The sequence below is a fragment of the Ursus arctos genome, unplaced genomic scaffold (assembly GCF_023065955.2).
Source record: "Ursus arctos isolate Adak ecotype North America unplaced genomic scaffold, UrsArc2.0 scaffold_28, whole genome shotgun sequence".
Classification (NCBI taxonomy): domain Eukaryota; kingdom Metazoa; phylum Chordata; class Mammalia; order Carnivora; family Ursidae; genus Ursus; species Ursus arctos.
Genome location: NW_026622963.1, coordinates 34,427,402 through 34,442,127, shown reverse-complemented (window position 1 = coordinate 34,442,127; position 14,726 = coordinate 34,427,402). Strand labels below are relative to the sequence as shown.

The following is a 14,726-nucleotide window of genomic DNA, read 5'->3' as shown; positions in this document are numbered from 1 at the left end:
ACAATCCAGCTGTTTCCGTCACGCTCTGGAGCAGAACCACAGCACTGATGTGACAGAGGAAAGCCAAGGCCTAGGAAAGAGGCCTCCCGTCAGGAAATCCCTGTAACGCTCAGCTAGCTGGCTCCAACCTGCTGGAAAGAGGAAGAAAAACCCCACCATCTCCCTTGTTCGGCCACAAATCCTCCATCTGTTTCAACACCTCAGAGCCTTGCTTGTGTATTTCTTGCCCCATGCTTATACTGAAAACCTGTCTGGATGCAGAACGACAAGACTCCTTCAGAAAGCACTACAGTGGCTGCACAGAACCAGACAGGTGGCAAATCCTGAGGTCCAGGAACCCTAAGGCCAATGTTCTTAGCCTAAGAACAAAAATCCCCAAAAGCTATATACAAAAATATACAGCATTATTAAAACAACACAAAAGAGACAAACACACACACAGAATCTAAATGTCCAAGAACAGGGAATGATTAAATAATTGATAGACTATTATGCAGCCATTAAAAATCCTAATTATGACACTTGCACAGCAACATGGAAAATTACTTATAGTGCTAAGGCGCCTGGCTGGCTCTGTCAGTGGAGCGTGCAACTCTTGATCTCAGGGTTGTGGAGTTCTAGCCCCACGCTGGGGGTAGAGTTTACTTAAAAATAAAAAAATCTTTTTTTAATAATTTCTTTTAAGATTTTATTTACTTATTTGAGAAACAGAGAGAAAGCACGGCTGGGGGGAGTGGAAGGCAGAGGGAGAGGGAGAAGCAGACTCCCTGCTGAGCAGGGAGCTTGACATGGGGCTTGATCCCAGGACTCTGGGATCATGACCTGAGCCGAAGGCAGACGTTTAACCTACTGAGCCACCCATGTGTCCCCCAAAATTAAAAATCTTAAAAAAAAATCACTCATAGTGTTCAGTTAAAAAAAAAAAACAAAAACGACTAATACCAAAACACTGTCAGACTAGAACATATGTAAAACTAACTATGCATTTGAGCCAAGATTAAAAGAAAGAGAAAACTAATTATGCAGGGGGGTGGGATTACTGGTGGGTTATTTTTTCAAAACTCTTTTTGTGCTGATAGATTGCTTTTATAATTTAAAAAGGGGTAAATAAAAGGGGAAAAAAACATTTAAAACCACAGGGGAGAGGCACCTGGGTGGCTCAGTCAGTTGAGCATCTGCCTCTTGATTTCGGCTCCGGTCATGATCTTGGGGTCCTGGGATCCAGCCCTGCATGAGGCTCTGCACTCAGCAGAAAGTGCTTGAGGATTCTCTCTCCCTCTCCCTCTGCCCCTCCCCCACTCACAGTTTTTTTTTTTTTCTCTCTCTCTCTCAAATAAATAAATATTTAAAAAAAATTTTTTTAAAAAGAACCACAGGGGAGCAGATGGCATAGCAGAGGTATACCTGTTACCACCCCCTGGGATCAACAGGTTTGCAGGTTTGGTTTCTTGCCCCCCCAACCCCCAACAAAACACATCTGCCTGCTTCAGAGTTCTCACAGAAAATGAAAAATACCCACCTCTGGGAATATATCCAATTATGGTAGACAATAATAAAGTGAAATACCAATTATCTAAACTAAATATGATTGGCAAGATATCTCTTTGAAATGAGGTGTAAAGTTCCTTGACACAAATGACTGCCTCCTGGGAAGAGGAGCCCATAAGCAAGCAGAATATACTGGCTATCAGTGCGAGCACTAACATCCCCAAACCAAGTAAAACATTAGGCAGGTGGATCCTAACTGTACGGAAATGCCTCTGTGATATTTGCTGTGTAAGTTTATTTCTTTCCCTCTCCCCCCCCCTTTTTTTTTTTTACAGTCTAGGGGACAAAAAGATTGAGGGAGAAGGGCAGAGTGGATTGGTCTTTTTAAGGAGCTGAGAAAAGCTGGTGTGAAGTCACAGGAGCTTATAGCAGAGAGAGACGACATCAGAAGAAGTAAGGTTCTCCATACAGGGAAATCTCAGGGATTGGCTGAGAATGGTCAGAGAGAAGGCAAGGTATGTTTGGCTGGGAAAATCAGAGCAGGGAAATGGTCTGGCAGCTCAGCATCAGCAGCAGGAAAAACCTTTCTAACCTTTGGATCTTAAATACCAAAGCTGACATTTTAAAAAGCCAAAGATCAAGTCCTGTTTTCTATTTACTCACAGTAGGGAAAACCGAAAACAGCAGCAATCAATAGCAGTGAATAAGGGACTCATGGTGTACCTACCTATTTGTATTTCTTTAAACCTTGTCCTAAAGGAAGTGTCACATTGCTTATAAGTAGAGAAGAGAAATTAATCAAAATGTACCCTGTTATCAAAGCAAAGGAAGAAACTGTACAGAAAAAGACCACCAATAAAAAGTTCTAGTCATCAAAAATCTGCCAGCACTGGAGTATCTGTAACGTGACAGTAACTCCCATTCTTGTCTTTACTTATAGAGAAGGCCCTTACGAGGCAGTAAGTAAAAGATAAGCAGCCCACTAGGAAAATGAGCAAAAGTGGTGAGCACACAAGTAAAAAAAAGAAACACAAGTGGACAGTGAATACATAAAAAAAAAGCTGCTACCTCACAAGAAATTAGAGAAATACAGATTAAAATAATGAGAAGCCATTTGACCAATGTGGCTTACCAAATTGACCAAAGTTTTCAAAAATTCCTGGGGGCACTTGGGAGGCTCAGTCAGTTAAGCGCCTGCCTTTGGCTCAGGTCATGATCTCAGGGTCCTGGGATGATGCCCGGGTGTCGGGTTCCCTGCTCAGCGGGGAGTCTGTTTCTCCCTCTCCCTGCTGCTCCCTCTGCTTGTGTTCACGTGCTTGCTCTCTCTCTCTTTCTCTCTCTCTCTCGTGCCCTCTCTTAAATAAGTAAATAAAATTTTTAAAAAGTAATAATTCCTGGTATTGGCAGATATGGCAAAGTAAACATTCCATTTCTTTCTCTTTTTTTCTTTAAAGTAGGCTCCATGCCCAGCATGAAGCCCAAGGCAGGGCTCAAACTCACAACCGTGAGATCAAGACCTGAGCTGAGCTCAAGAGTCAGACACTTAACCACCTGAGCCCCCCAGGGACCCCTGCAATGTAAGCATTTTGAAGACAGTATAAACTGATAAACCCTGTCTTAAGGGCAATTTAGCAATGCATACATACGGCTCAATAATCCCACTTACAGAAATTTATCCTAAGGAAATACAGGTGCATGTGACAAAGATAATCACTGCAGAGTTATTTATAACAAAATTACTTCATAACAAAAAATGAGACACAAAGTTCCAACGATAGAAAATTGGCTCAACACGAGAGACTATGGACTCTGGGAAACAAACTGAGGGTGTTAGAGGGAAGGGGTGGGGGATGGGCCAGCCCAGTGACAGGTATTAAGTATTGCATGGAGCACTGGGTGTTCTATGCAAATAATGAATCATGGAACACTACATCAAAAACTGATGTACTGTATGGTGACAAACATACCATAATAATAAAAAAAAAGAAAATTTGTTCAATAAATTATAGTATATTAACACATTAAATACTAGACATCATTAGAGCACAGTAGTTTCAGCTATGAGAAATACTCCTGATACAAAGTAGGGGGAAAGGATACTGTAGTGTATAGACAGTACAATCTCTATTTAAAACAAAAGATTTTTATTATATACAGTGTTTATGAAAAGCGCTAGAGGAACACTAACATCTTAAAAGTATCTCAACAGATGATGAGATTATTTTCTTTCTTTTGTTTATCTGCTTTTTCAAATTATTTATTCCAACTATTTATTTCAAGTTGTACTGCTTATGTAATTTTATTAAATTATATTTTTAATACACACAAAGAAGAAGAAATTAGGAAGGCCAAGACATTTGAGAAGCTTTTTACTGAGGACTCCAAACATCACTAATATAAAATCCTTAAAGCACATCTGGCATGACTCAGCAGGAGAGCACCGGCTAGAAAATCAGTGAACTAAGAACTTAACTGACATGAAAAGTGTAGTCCAAATGGAAAGCCTCAGCATGCCAGTGTCTGCAACCTGCTGCAGGCTGGGAAGCACAAATCTCACGCCGCACTGCCCAGTTTGCCAGGGACAGCATCTGGGACCAGAGCCTGGGTCTGGCCTCCACCTAGAAAGCCTGCTCACCCTGCGGAGCACTCAGCAGGGAGTACCCCCGAAGCATCCGAACAGAGGAGGTCCAGGCATGGTAAGCTCAGCAAGTGATCTAGAGGGGCCCAGCTGCCGGGCACGGCAGGCCCCCCGTTCCTGTGGCCTGGGCTACCCTTGCTACCACGTATGCCGCCCCACGGGTGTGGAGAGCAGCACCAGGGCTGTCAGGAGGCACTGTGCCCTCTCCTGATGAGCTTCTCTGCAGGGAGATCTGGACACTGAAAATACACAGATAGACAGACAGACAGATCCCTATTGTTTATTACAGGATCTACTACTTGCCCAAGAAATGTTATCAAACACTTCCGTAAACATGTCAACAGATGAGGGAGAGGGAACACCTTAATTCTGGAAGGATCTCATCAGGCCTAATTAGTCTGTTAGAAGTCTTTGAGGGGGTAGGAACAATAGGATTATGGCAGAACTAGTAGGCAGAATCTCCACAGACTCAAAATGTCAAAACGTCACCAAAAAACAATTTTAGAACAACTGAATTCCATACAACTTGGGTGAATGTATGTTGCATGCATGTGTGTGTGAGAGAGAGTGTGATTGTCACTTATGGGGAACCACAAACAGTGGAGTTTTAAACTCATGGACCAGTTCTGGACTCGAGCTTAATACTTTCATAAATTACCTGGAATGGTAGTTCCCCCTCCCATAGGTGGACCCAATTGTAGCTACATATGTGGTCCCAATGACCAGCCATTAAATACACCACTATTGGGACACCCGGATGGCTCAGTCAGCTGAGCGTCCCGTTCTTGATTTCAGCTAGGGTCATGACCTCAGGGTTGTGGGATCGAGCCCCACATCGAGCTCTGAGCTGCGGAAGGAGCCTGTTTGGGATTCTCTCTCTCTCTCTCCCTCTGACCCTCGCCCACCTTCTCAAAAAACAAAACAAAACAGAAATAAAACCCATCACTACTGGGGCGCCTGGGTGGCTCGGTGGGTTAATATATACATATATAATACATAATAAATGCACACATACATATGTATCACATACATACCTACCACTACCAAATGAGGGCCTGAGAAAAAATTAATTTAAAAAGGAGGTCTCATATCCAAAATGCTTTGGGAACCAATGATCTAGCAGAATATTAGGCTATAAGCTTCATGAGGGAAGAAGCTTGTCTGTCTCATTCGCCACTGCATTCTCCATTAGGTACTCAATAAATACACCGCCAAGCAATGAAGCGACACCTTCAAGATTGCAAATGGTCTTAAACTGTTGCAGAAATCAAAATGCAAAATTAAAAGACAATGAGTTCTCAGGAGGCTGCATGAAGGGGTGAAATTATGGTAAAGGAGAATCAGCGGAGGCCAATGTGAAGGAACATTTAGGGAAAAGCAATCCTAATGGCACTTTTAGAATAATGGGTTCTCAGCTATGCTGTTCAATAAAGAGGGCTGGCCATCAGCCAACATTGCATGTTTCATCACAAAAGGCCCAGAAAACACTGGGCATTATCAGAAAGAATACTGGAAACAAAATACAACTTGGGATCCGGCCCTTACTCAAAACCACTCAGTGTCCACAGCCGGATACGCTGTTCAGTTTTGGTTCCCTGCACCTTAAGAAAGACATAGCCACGTAGGAAGAGGTCCTAAGAGGTAAGACTGAAGTTATAAAGTAGATGGAAGAGCTTTCTAATAAGAGCTTAAAAATTAGAACTCTTTTATTCTGGAGAGATGAAGGTTTAGAGGAGAGGGAGAGGATGACTGACACGCACATTTATCATACCTCACACCTCAAAATACTAGAGAGGAAAGGGAAGCATCCTGAAGTTTGTAATAAAGATGTAGACAAATAACAAGATAACTTTACCCATTAGTCAGAAAATACACTGAAGGGGCGCCTGGGTGGCTCAGTTGTTAAGCATCTGTCTTCGGCTCGGGTCATGATCTCAGGGTCCTGGGATGGCGTCCTGCATCAGGCTCCCTGCTCAGCGGGGAGTCCACTTCTCCCTCTCACTCTGCCCCTCCCCCCCAGGTCATGCTCTCTCTCTCTCTCTCAAATAAATAAAATCTTGGGAAAAAAAAGAAAAAATACACTGAAGTTGTTACACGTAAAATATATAAATGTAGTAACAGCCACACTTATTTGTATCCAGAAATTTAAAAAAAAAAAAAAAGGCTCTGAGGAACTAAGAACAAGGAATTGTCACAAAACCTATGAGCTTCCTTTCCCTCAGCATCGAAGGCTTTGAATTTCAAATAACATTAAACATGGTCATCTGTTTCCCTTAACAATATTAAGTTCAGTAATGGTAGATTAATAGAAGTTCAGAAACAGGACATCAAGGGGACAGAGGCACTCCAAAAACATAAAGAAAAATCTAATCTCTATTCAGTATATTGTTTAATAAGACAAGGAAGCAAACAACATGTTACAGATTTATACAATGAGAGTTAAAGGCAGGAAGATTCAAGGAACAATGGACTGGGAAACCGAAAAAATCAGTTTCCTTGAATTTGCCATTGCTTATTGGATAAAGGCTAGCAGGATGGATGTGTGTGTATTTTATAACCTGTGGGTACTCTTTACCCTGCTCCCCCACATGACTGAATACGGCTTACGTGCTGAGATAATCTGTTCATTATAATCTATTCATTCAATAACACATGTTCAATTATCGTTGTAACAGTTAAGAGTTTACAAAGGGGTAAGTGGAAGTTACCCTCAGCTTTCTCTTTTAGAAGGAGCATTCCAGGGGAAAACAGAGCAAAGAATAAGCCAAGCTGTATGGTGCACAGACAAAGCAAGCGAGCGAACTCGCATGCTTACTTAGAAGCAGTTGAGAGTGTGAGAAAATGCCTGGGTGGGTGGCCAGATGGGGGAACTTCTGTCCTAGGAATGGAAGCTAGGCAAGGGGAAAGACAGAACAAGCGAGCAAGCGTGAGAGTAAGCTGCTGTGCCGTTACTTGCAGGAGCTTTAGCTGGACTCTGGCTGAACAATGATGACAGCAAGACATCGAGCCCATGGGTGGTAGAGAAGGGAGCTCCGTGAAACCAAATGACATGGGAAAACCAGAATGAAGCCCCAGGCCAGGACCAGTAGAGCAAGAAGAGTAAGGAACGGTAAAGCCCAAGAACAGTTTTCGCCCCAATGCTGTCCACAATTACCTACGAGAAGATCTTGGGCACGCTTCATTTATCATGTACAATCAAACTAACATGAAGGATCTCTAAGTCCGTGAACAGGCCAGGCTACGATGGCCGGGCAAATTAACCTAAAACGATGGATTTCTACACAAAACTTCTGAAGTGGACAAGCAGACTCTTTCCCATAAACCTGGCCCTGCCCCCAAGTACACACCTGAGGCCTGCTTGTGGGTCTCAGGGGCCCCAGGGCACAGGTGTTGAGCTGGTCAGCAGCTGGGGCTTCATTTCCCGAAGCACCCGGTACTCAAATCGTCAGCAAAGGGCAGCCCAAAGAGATGCTCTACAGTACAAGAAAGCAGGTGCCCCAGTGGACAATGGACCCAGGCAAAACAGCAAAGCTTTTCGCTTGCCTTCTCTTCCATCTGGTCTTAGCCCCCTCCAGCACACACTCTGCCACAGAGATGTGCTCCTCAAGATACCTGCCCCTTCAGGAGATAGCTCCACGTCACCAGTCAGAGTGGAGAGCCTGTTCCCATCTGGTCTCTGCCCACCTCTCCAGCCACTTCCCAGGGTGCCTTTCATTCTCTGGTGGTTCTCACAGACTCCTCTGTGTCAGGGCCTGGGCTGTTTCTCCTGACTACAGAATACCTGATACCCCACCCCACTGGCCCCCAACACAGATCTGCCCGAGAACTCCTCCTCCACCTTCTCCATAGGCCTTCTCTGAGTGCTGCGACACCAGTCCCCTGCCCTCCTCCTCCCCCCACTTCCACTATGGCAGCGATTCCCACGGTGGGATGGGATCCTGAGGCTTCTCATCAGCCTATAAGCCTCTCCAAAGTTGGGGTCGTGTCCTTTACCTCTATTTCGGAGACCTAATACATGTGGTTCCCAGGGGGCAGGTAAACTGTCACTACTCATAGGTCCCTCCCAATGGTCCCTTTCAGGACGGTTCTTCAATGCCTCCCCAAACCCCACCTAACACACCTGCCCCTATTTGTCCTGCCCAAGGTGCCCTTCACCCCCAGAGGCAGCTTCTCCTCTCCTCCTCCAGGCCCTTCCACCCCAACCAAAAATCCCACTTTCCAGGAAGAGAATTATATTGCAAACATTCTAACAGGACTCACAGGATGTTAGAGCTGAAGGGGACCTCAGAAATGATCTGGTCCAGTGGCTTCCAAACACACGTCTGCAGACTGCTCCTGGTCTGACTGCAAAAGAACAACATGGGGAGTGACTTTCAAACACAGAACCCCAGGCTCCTACTACGGAATCGAGAGTCCACCAGTCTGGGATGGATCACTGCACTTTTTTTTAAAGCCTCCCCATTGATTCCAGTGCACTGGCCCAGTCCAACCTCTTCATTTTACACATGGAGAACTTGGGCTCAGAAAGGAGAGGGTCAGGAGGACCTGGCTGGCTCAGCTGGTGGAGCATATGATGCTTGATCTCAGTGTTGTGAGTTCGAGCCCACATTGGGTGTAGGGATTACTTAAAAATAAAACCTTAGGTGGGGCGCCTGGGTGGCACAGCGGTTAAGCGTCTGCCTTCAGCTCAGGGCGTGATCCCGGCGTTGTGGGATCGAGCCCCGCATCAGGCTCCTCTGCTATGAGCCTGCTTCTTCCTCTCCCACTCCCCCTGCTTGTGTTCCCTCTCTCGCTGGCTGTCTCTGTCTCTGTCAAATAAATAAAATCTAAATAAATAAATAAATAAATAAGACCTTAGGAAAAAAAAGATAGTGAAGGAAGAAAGAGAAGGAGGGAGAGAGAAAGGAAGACAGGTAGGCAGGTGGGTGGGTGGTTAGCTCAGCCATCAAACATTTACCAGATGCCAAGACATGCCTGGCACTGAGGACGTGAAGGGAAGGCCCAGCCCCTGCTCTCGAGTGCCCCCACACACGACCCACTGCAAACACCTGGCAGCCACACATCTGGGTGCCACAGAAGGCTCCTCGAGGGCACTGGCTTCCTATAGGCAAGGAAGGGAAAGGAACTTTCTGTGACTGGGGACACGTTAGTGTACTCCTTTATGCTCACTTTTGATTCCCTTACTCCTCTCAGAACATAACTTTTACTTTTGCTGTAGTTATTTCAGTAAATATTCTCTCTTCTGCTATTTCATAAGCCCCACTATAGGTACTCCCTAAATTACTGAACTGGTATCCCATCAATTCTAGATTTGGGTTTCTACTTGCATAGGCACCTCAAACTTAGTATGTCCAGAGTCTCTAGATTTCCCCCCTATAGCAGGTGACCACTCTGTCCTTCCAGTCGCTTAGGCCAGACTCGGCATACTTGAGTGCTCTCTTGCCTTCATACCCTGATTCCAATCCAAAGCAAATCCTGTCAAGAGCTCCTTCAAAATATCTCCAGATGCAACGATTTCCCACTGCCTCCAACCATCATCATCTCTCCTGGGTCCCCACAAAAGCCTGTCACCCTTGTCTCTGCTGCTCATTCTCAACACAGCAGCCAGAGTGCTGCTCTTAAAACACCCATCAGATCACACCCTTCCTCTCCTCGAACACAGTTCCATCTCCCGCAGGGTGAACTCCAGCCTTCACGCAGGGCAGCCTCCATGGCCTCTGTCCCCCACACCTCTCTGTCACCCAGTTGCCTCCAGGTGGACACAGGCCTCCACGCTTCCCTCAAGCATGCCCCTGCTCAGAGCCTTTGAGTCTACTGTTCCCTCTGCTTGGAATGTCCTTCCTCTCAGATCTCCAGGGGCTCAATCATCACTGCCACCAGCTCTTTACTCAAATATCCCTTCGTCAGGAGCCTTCCAGACCAGTGTACATAACATGCCAATCCCCACCCTCATCATCAATCTCACTCCTTTGCTTGCTTTCTCTTCAAAGCCCTTGCCACCACCTGACATGTTATATAATTGCTCATTCTCCACTGTCTCTGTATAACCTCCAGTGTGTTTATTGAAAGGTAATCCACCATCAGAAAGGGGGAATGAGTTGACAGGCTCACCTGTCCAGAAATAAGATTGCTTAAGGATAGTCACAGATTCCTGAGCAGGTTTATTACTAGTTAAGCAGTTGGCAGGTTTGCAACATAATTTATGTTTCACTTTTTAAAACTTTTTGTAAGCAGAGAGACCCTGAGTGGTGATGGGGCCTTGCCAGTGGGAAGGGGTCTGCCCAAAGTAGCACTTGTCTGTGAGTCCTGGACTCCTGCAGGGCGAAGTTCTATACGGGACTGGTGGAAAGTGCCTACTGGCCAACGTCCCCACGTCAACCGCCTTGAGGGTGGGATCAGTGTGACACCAGCAAAGAGGGAGGGCTATCTCCGAGAACCACAGGGAAGAGCAATGCAAAGAGGAGTCTTCAGTCTTAAGAAAAGGGGCTATAGGGGCACCTGGGTGGCACAGCGGTTAAGCGTCTGCCTTCGGCTCAGGGCGTGATCCCGGCGTTACGGGATCGAGCCCCACATCAGACTCTTCCGCTATGAGCCTGCTTCTTCCTCTCCCACTCCCCCTGCTTGTGTTCCCTCTCTCGCTGGCTGTCTCTATCTCTGTCGAATAAATAAATAAAATCTTAAAAAAAAAAAAAGAAAAAAAAAAGAAAGAAAGAAAGAAAGAAAGAAAGAAAAGGGGCTATAACTCTGAATATACTAAAAACCACTGAAGTGTGTGCTTAAATAGGTGAATTGCATGCCATATGAATTTTATATCAATAAAGCTGTTATTTTTAAAGATAAAAAGAAGAGGGGATAAAAGGGGAGGGAGTTGGGATTAGGCAGCACTGGTCAGCTGACTGAGATGATACACAGGGAAACTAGGTATAGGCAACAAAGTTTAAACAGAGCTGAGAACTGAGACAAAAACTGATACTCTGTAACCAGCACCCCCTTTCCCTTTCCTTACTTGCAAACAGATCTTTGTACTCACTGGGCACTAGATTTTGTTAGAAAGCAACAGAACCCAGAGGCTAAGAAGAAAGAGGGACAGGACTCCTCTTTGTTCACACAGCATCCTCAAGGAGTCCCTCCCATGGAGTTTTGTAAAAGCATCATCTCCTGGTAGTAGGGACGCCCAAATTTAAGCAAGAAGCTGGTAGCCTCAGACTTGCTGGGAACCAAGCCTCTACTCCCTGAACAAAAGGGCCCCTGAAAAGAAAAAGTAGCCATTCCACAGGATTACTTTTTCCCTCATCTCTGGTACCCATGTGTTTGATGGCTCTGTGTGTGTCACCGGTCTCATCTACCACAGGCAAACTACAGGCCCAAAGATTCCAAAATAGAAAGGTTTTCGGGGGGGGGGGGAGGGTAGGGACATGCTGCTATTACTCTTGGGGTATCTCTGTGGTTCCCTTACATCTCTCTCTCTCTCTCTCTCTCTCTCACACACACACACACACACACACACACACACGTTCTTCCTCATCCCTTCTTCCTCCCTCTTCTCTTTCCCCTCTCCACAGAGACTGGATGGGCTCTTTCACCTGGGCTCTCAGACCTAAAGGCAGTCAGCCTTCTTCAGGAGAGCAAGGCAACAGCCAAGGCAGCTTTTCACCAACCACAGGGTACAGCAACAGATCCCACACCTGGATGTGTCCACAAGTGTGCCCAAGGGAATGACAGGAAACAAGGAATCTAAAGAAACACCCCTGGGGTGCCTGGGAGGCTCAGTAGGTTAAGCGTCAGCCTTCAGCTCAGGTCCTGATCCCAGGGTCCTGGGACTGAGTCCTACATAGGGTTCCCTGCTCAGCAGCTGCTTCTCTCTCTCCCTCTGCCTCTGTTGTTCCCCTGCTTGTGCTCGTGCTTGTGCTCGTCAAATAAATGAACAAAACCTTTAGAAAAAAAAAAAAAAGAACCACCCCTATGTGCCCTACTACCATCAGACAAAATGAAATATTAAAATTCCTTATCTTTTTAAGACACAAGGTGAAATATTTACAGATAAAATGATATCAGGGTGTCTGGGTGGCTCAGTCGGTTAAGTGTCCAACTCTTGGTTTCAGCTCTGGTCAGGATCCCAGGATCATGAGATCGAGTCCAGTGTTGGGCTCCACGGTCAGCATGGAGTCTGCTTGAGATTCTCTCCCTCTCCCTCTGCCCCTCCCCCCACCTGCACTCACTCTCCCTTTCTCAAATAAAATCTTTAAAAATAAATAAATAATAAAAATGATGTGATGTCTGAGATTTGCCTCAAAATGACACAGAGCAGGAGGAAGAGATCAAGGAGGGTGTTCACAAATGAAGATTAGCCATGAATTAATAACTACTGGATGTGGGTAAGGAGCACACGGAGGCTTATCCCATTATTTTCTCTACGTGTGTATACTTTAGCACTGTCAGGACCAGATCCGTGGTTGGTGGACTCTGTGAGTCCAACTAGATAATCACCAAGCTCACACCCATTAGGATAGCTATTAGAAAAAAAAGTAACAGTAAAAAAACCCCAGAAAATAACAAGTGTTGGTGAAGATGTGGAGAAATCAGAATCCTGTGCACGGCTGGTGGGAACATAACAGGGTGCGGCCACTGTGGGAAACAGAGGGCAGTTCCTAATGAAAATTAACCCTACAACCACCACTAGCAGTGCCACCCCCGGGTACATACCCAAACGGACTGAAAGCAGGGTCTCAAAGAGTCCTCTTCATACACGTGTTCATAGTAGCATTATTCACAATACCCAAAAGGTGAAAGCAACCCAAGTGTCCATCAACAGATGAATGGATGAACAAAATGTGATATAAATAAACAATGGAATATTACTCGGCCTTAAAAAGGCACAAAGTTCCAATACACGCTACGGCATGGATAAGCCTTGAGGACATTATGCTGAGTGAAATACGCCAGGTGTCAAAGGACAAACACTGTAGATTCCACCTAGGAATCCAGGTACCTGGGGCGGTCAAATGCATAGAGACAGAAAGCGTTAACAGTGGTTACCGGGGGTTAAGGGGGAGAGAGGACAGGGAGTTAGTGTTTAATGGGTACAGAGTTTCAGTTTGGGGTGGTGAAAAGATTCTGGATGGTGGCGATGGCTGTACAACTGTGCATGTACTTAATGCCACTGAACAGTACACTTAAAAATGGTTAAAATGGTCAATTTTGTTATGTATATTTTGCCACAATTAAAAAAAAGGCATCAAGGAACATAAAGACATCACTTGTGTCTCTCCAAGGCCAGCTCAGGTCAGCCTAGACATCATAGCTCAGAGAGGTTCTCAAAACAAGGGTGTGGTGCAGAGCTACGGAGAAAGGGATAACATCTACCTAGGCCACGGTCTAGTTTCCAAACACCACCGAAGGAAAGAAGAAAAATAAAATGTTTTTTAATAGACCTGAAGGTAAATGTCTAAGTAAGCTGAGGTAATAAGCACAATGATAAAAGTATATGTCAGACCCTGAGAAAAATCTCCAAACATAAATTCAAAGTCCCAGATTCAAGGCCCCAGAACGTCTCCCCCTCCCCGTCATGGTGTGGTGGTTCCAAGCACAGGCTCTACGTGGGTTCAAATACCAGCTCTACTACTCGCTAGCCATTTGACCTTACGGAGGTTTCTTCACCTCTGTTTCCCCATATGTAAAATGGGACTGTTGTAGGGATTCAATGAGTTAGTATTTGTAAAGTCCTTACAACACTGACTTCAACATAGCAAACGCACATGTTAAGCATTAGGCCACCAAACTCGGTGGCCAGCGAGCTTTACCTCATAGCTCTCCAGCGTGCCCCAGCAGACTGCTGGATCCCTAATGTCAGGCTGGTGGGAAGCATGCACAGGGGACAGCTCGGGAGGCCTGCTGAAGCCAAGGAGGCAGAGGGGCAGGTAAGCTGGGGAAAGCCACAGGAGGGGAGATGCAGGAAAGGGACAAGCACTGAGCAGGGACAAGAATGGGAGAAGATACAGAAAAGCCGGCAGAACCCATTTTTTAAAACTAGGTGATCCTCACTGTAGCTGAGCACCAGCATCACCTCAGGAACTGTAGAAAACTACTCACTCTTGGTCACAGCGCCCCAAGATTCGGGTTTAATTGGCCAGCGTGGAGAAACTGGTTAATGGCCCATCAAGGTCTGTGTGCCCACAAATGACAGAATGAAAAGCTGCATTTCAAATTCTGCTCACGCTTAGTCTAATTCTGCATTTCCTCATTTGACTTCATTTTTGTCTTAACTTTGAGAGACCAGCATTTAGTTTGGATTCGAAATACAGATAGAGAATATGAATGGAAAAATTTTAAAGGGAAGGGAAGGAAACTCATTATCCCAATTCTACAGAAGAGAAACAGAAAAACTTTTTTCCCCTAACTTTTTCTTCTTACTGGACCATCACATTTCAAAACACAAAAGAAGCAGACACTATGCTGTCCCAATGAGGACAAAAATGAGAGACCCGGGTACCAGGCACGGGAGTGTTTTATATCTGATGTCCTAAGTGAGTTAGTTCTGAGGTGCTCCAGGACGTGCCTGGTTATTTATTCCAGGTTAACCTTAGTTTGTTCCTATAGCCAC

The 14,726-nt window shown here is 45.3% G+C and overlaps 1 protein-coding gene across 6 annotated transcripts in view; it reads right to left on the bottom strand.

Moving 5' to 3' along the window:
* The window catches only part of ZNF592 (zinc finger protein 592), a 46,953-nt gene that overhangs the window by 20,887 nt on the left and 11,340 nt on the right, over positions 1-14,726 (bottom strand). For 5 of the 6 annotated variants that reach the window (XM_048220594.2, XM_048220589.2, XM_048220591.2 and 2 more), the window contains one exon: positions 8,387-8,470. The exons of the other annotated variant lie outside the window; for it this stretch is intronic. Coding sequence is in view for 2 of the 5 variants with exons in the window: in XM_048220589.2 (XP_048076546.2) it covers positions 8,387-8,470 (84 nt within the window). In the remaining 3 variants the exon portion in view is untranslated. The remainder of the gene's footprint in view (positions 1-8,386; positions 8,471-14,726) is intronic. 6 annotated transcript variants of the gene reach the window in all.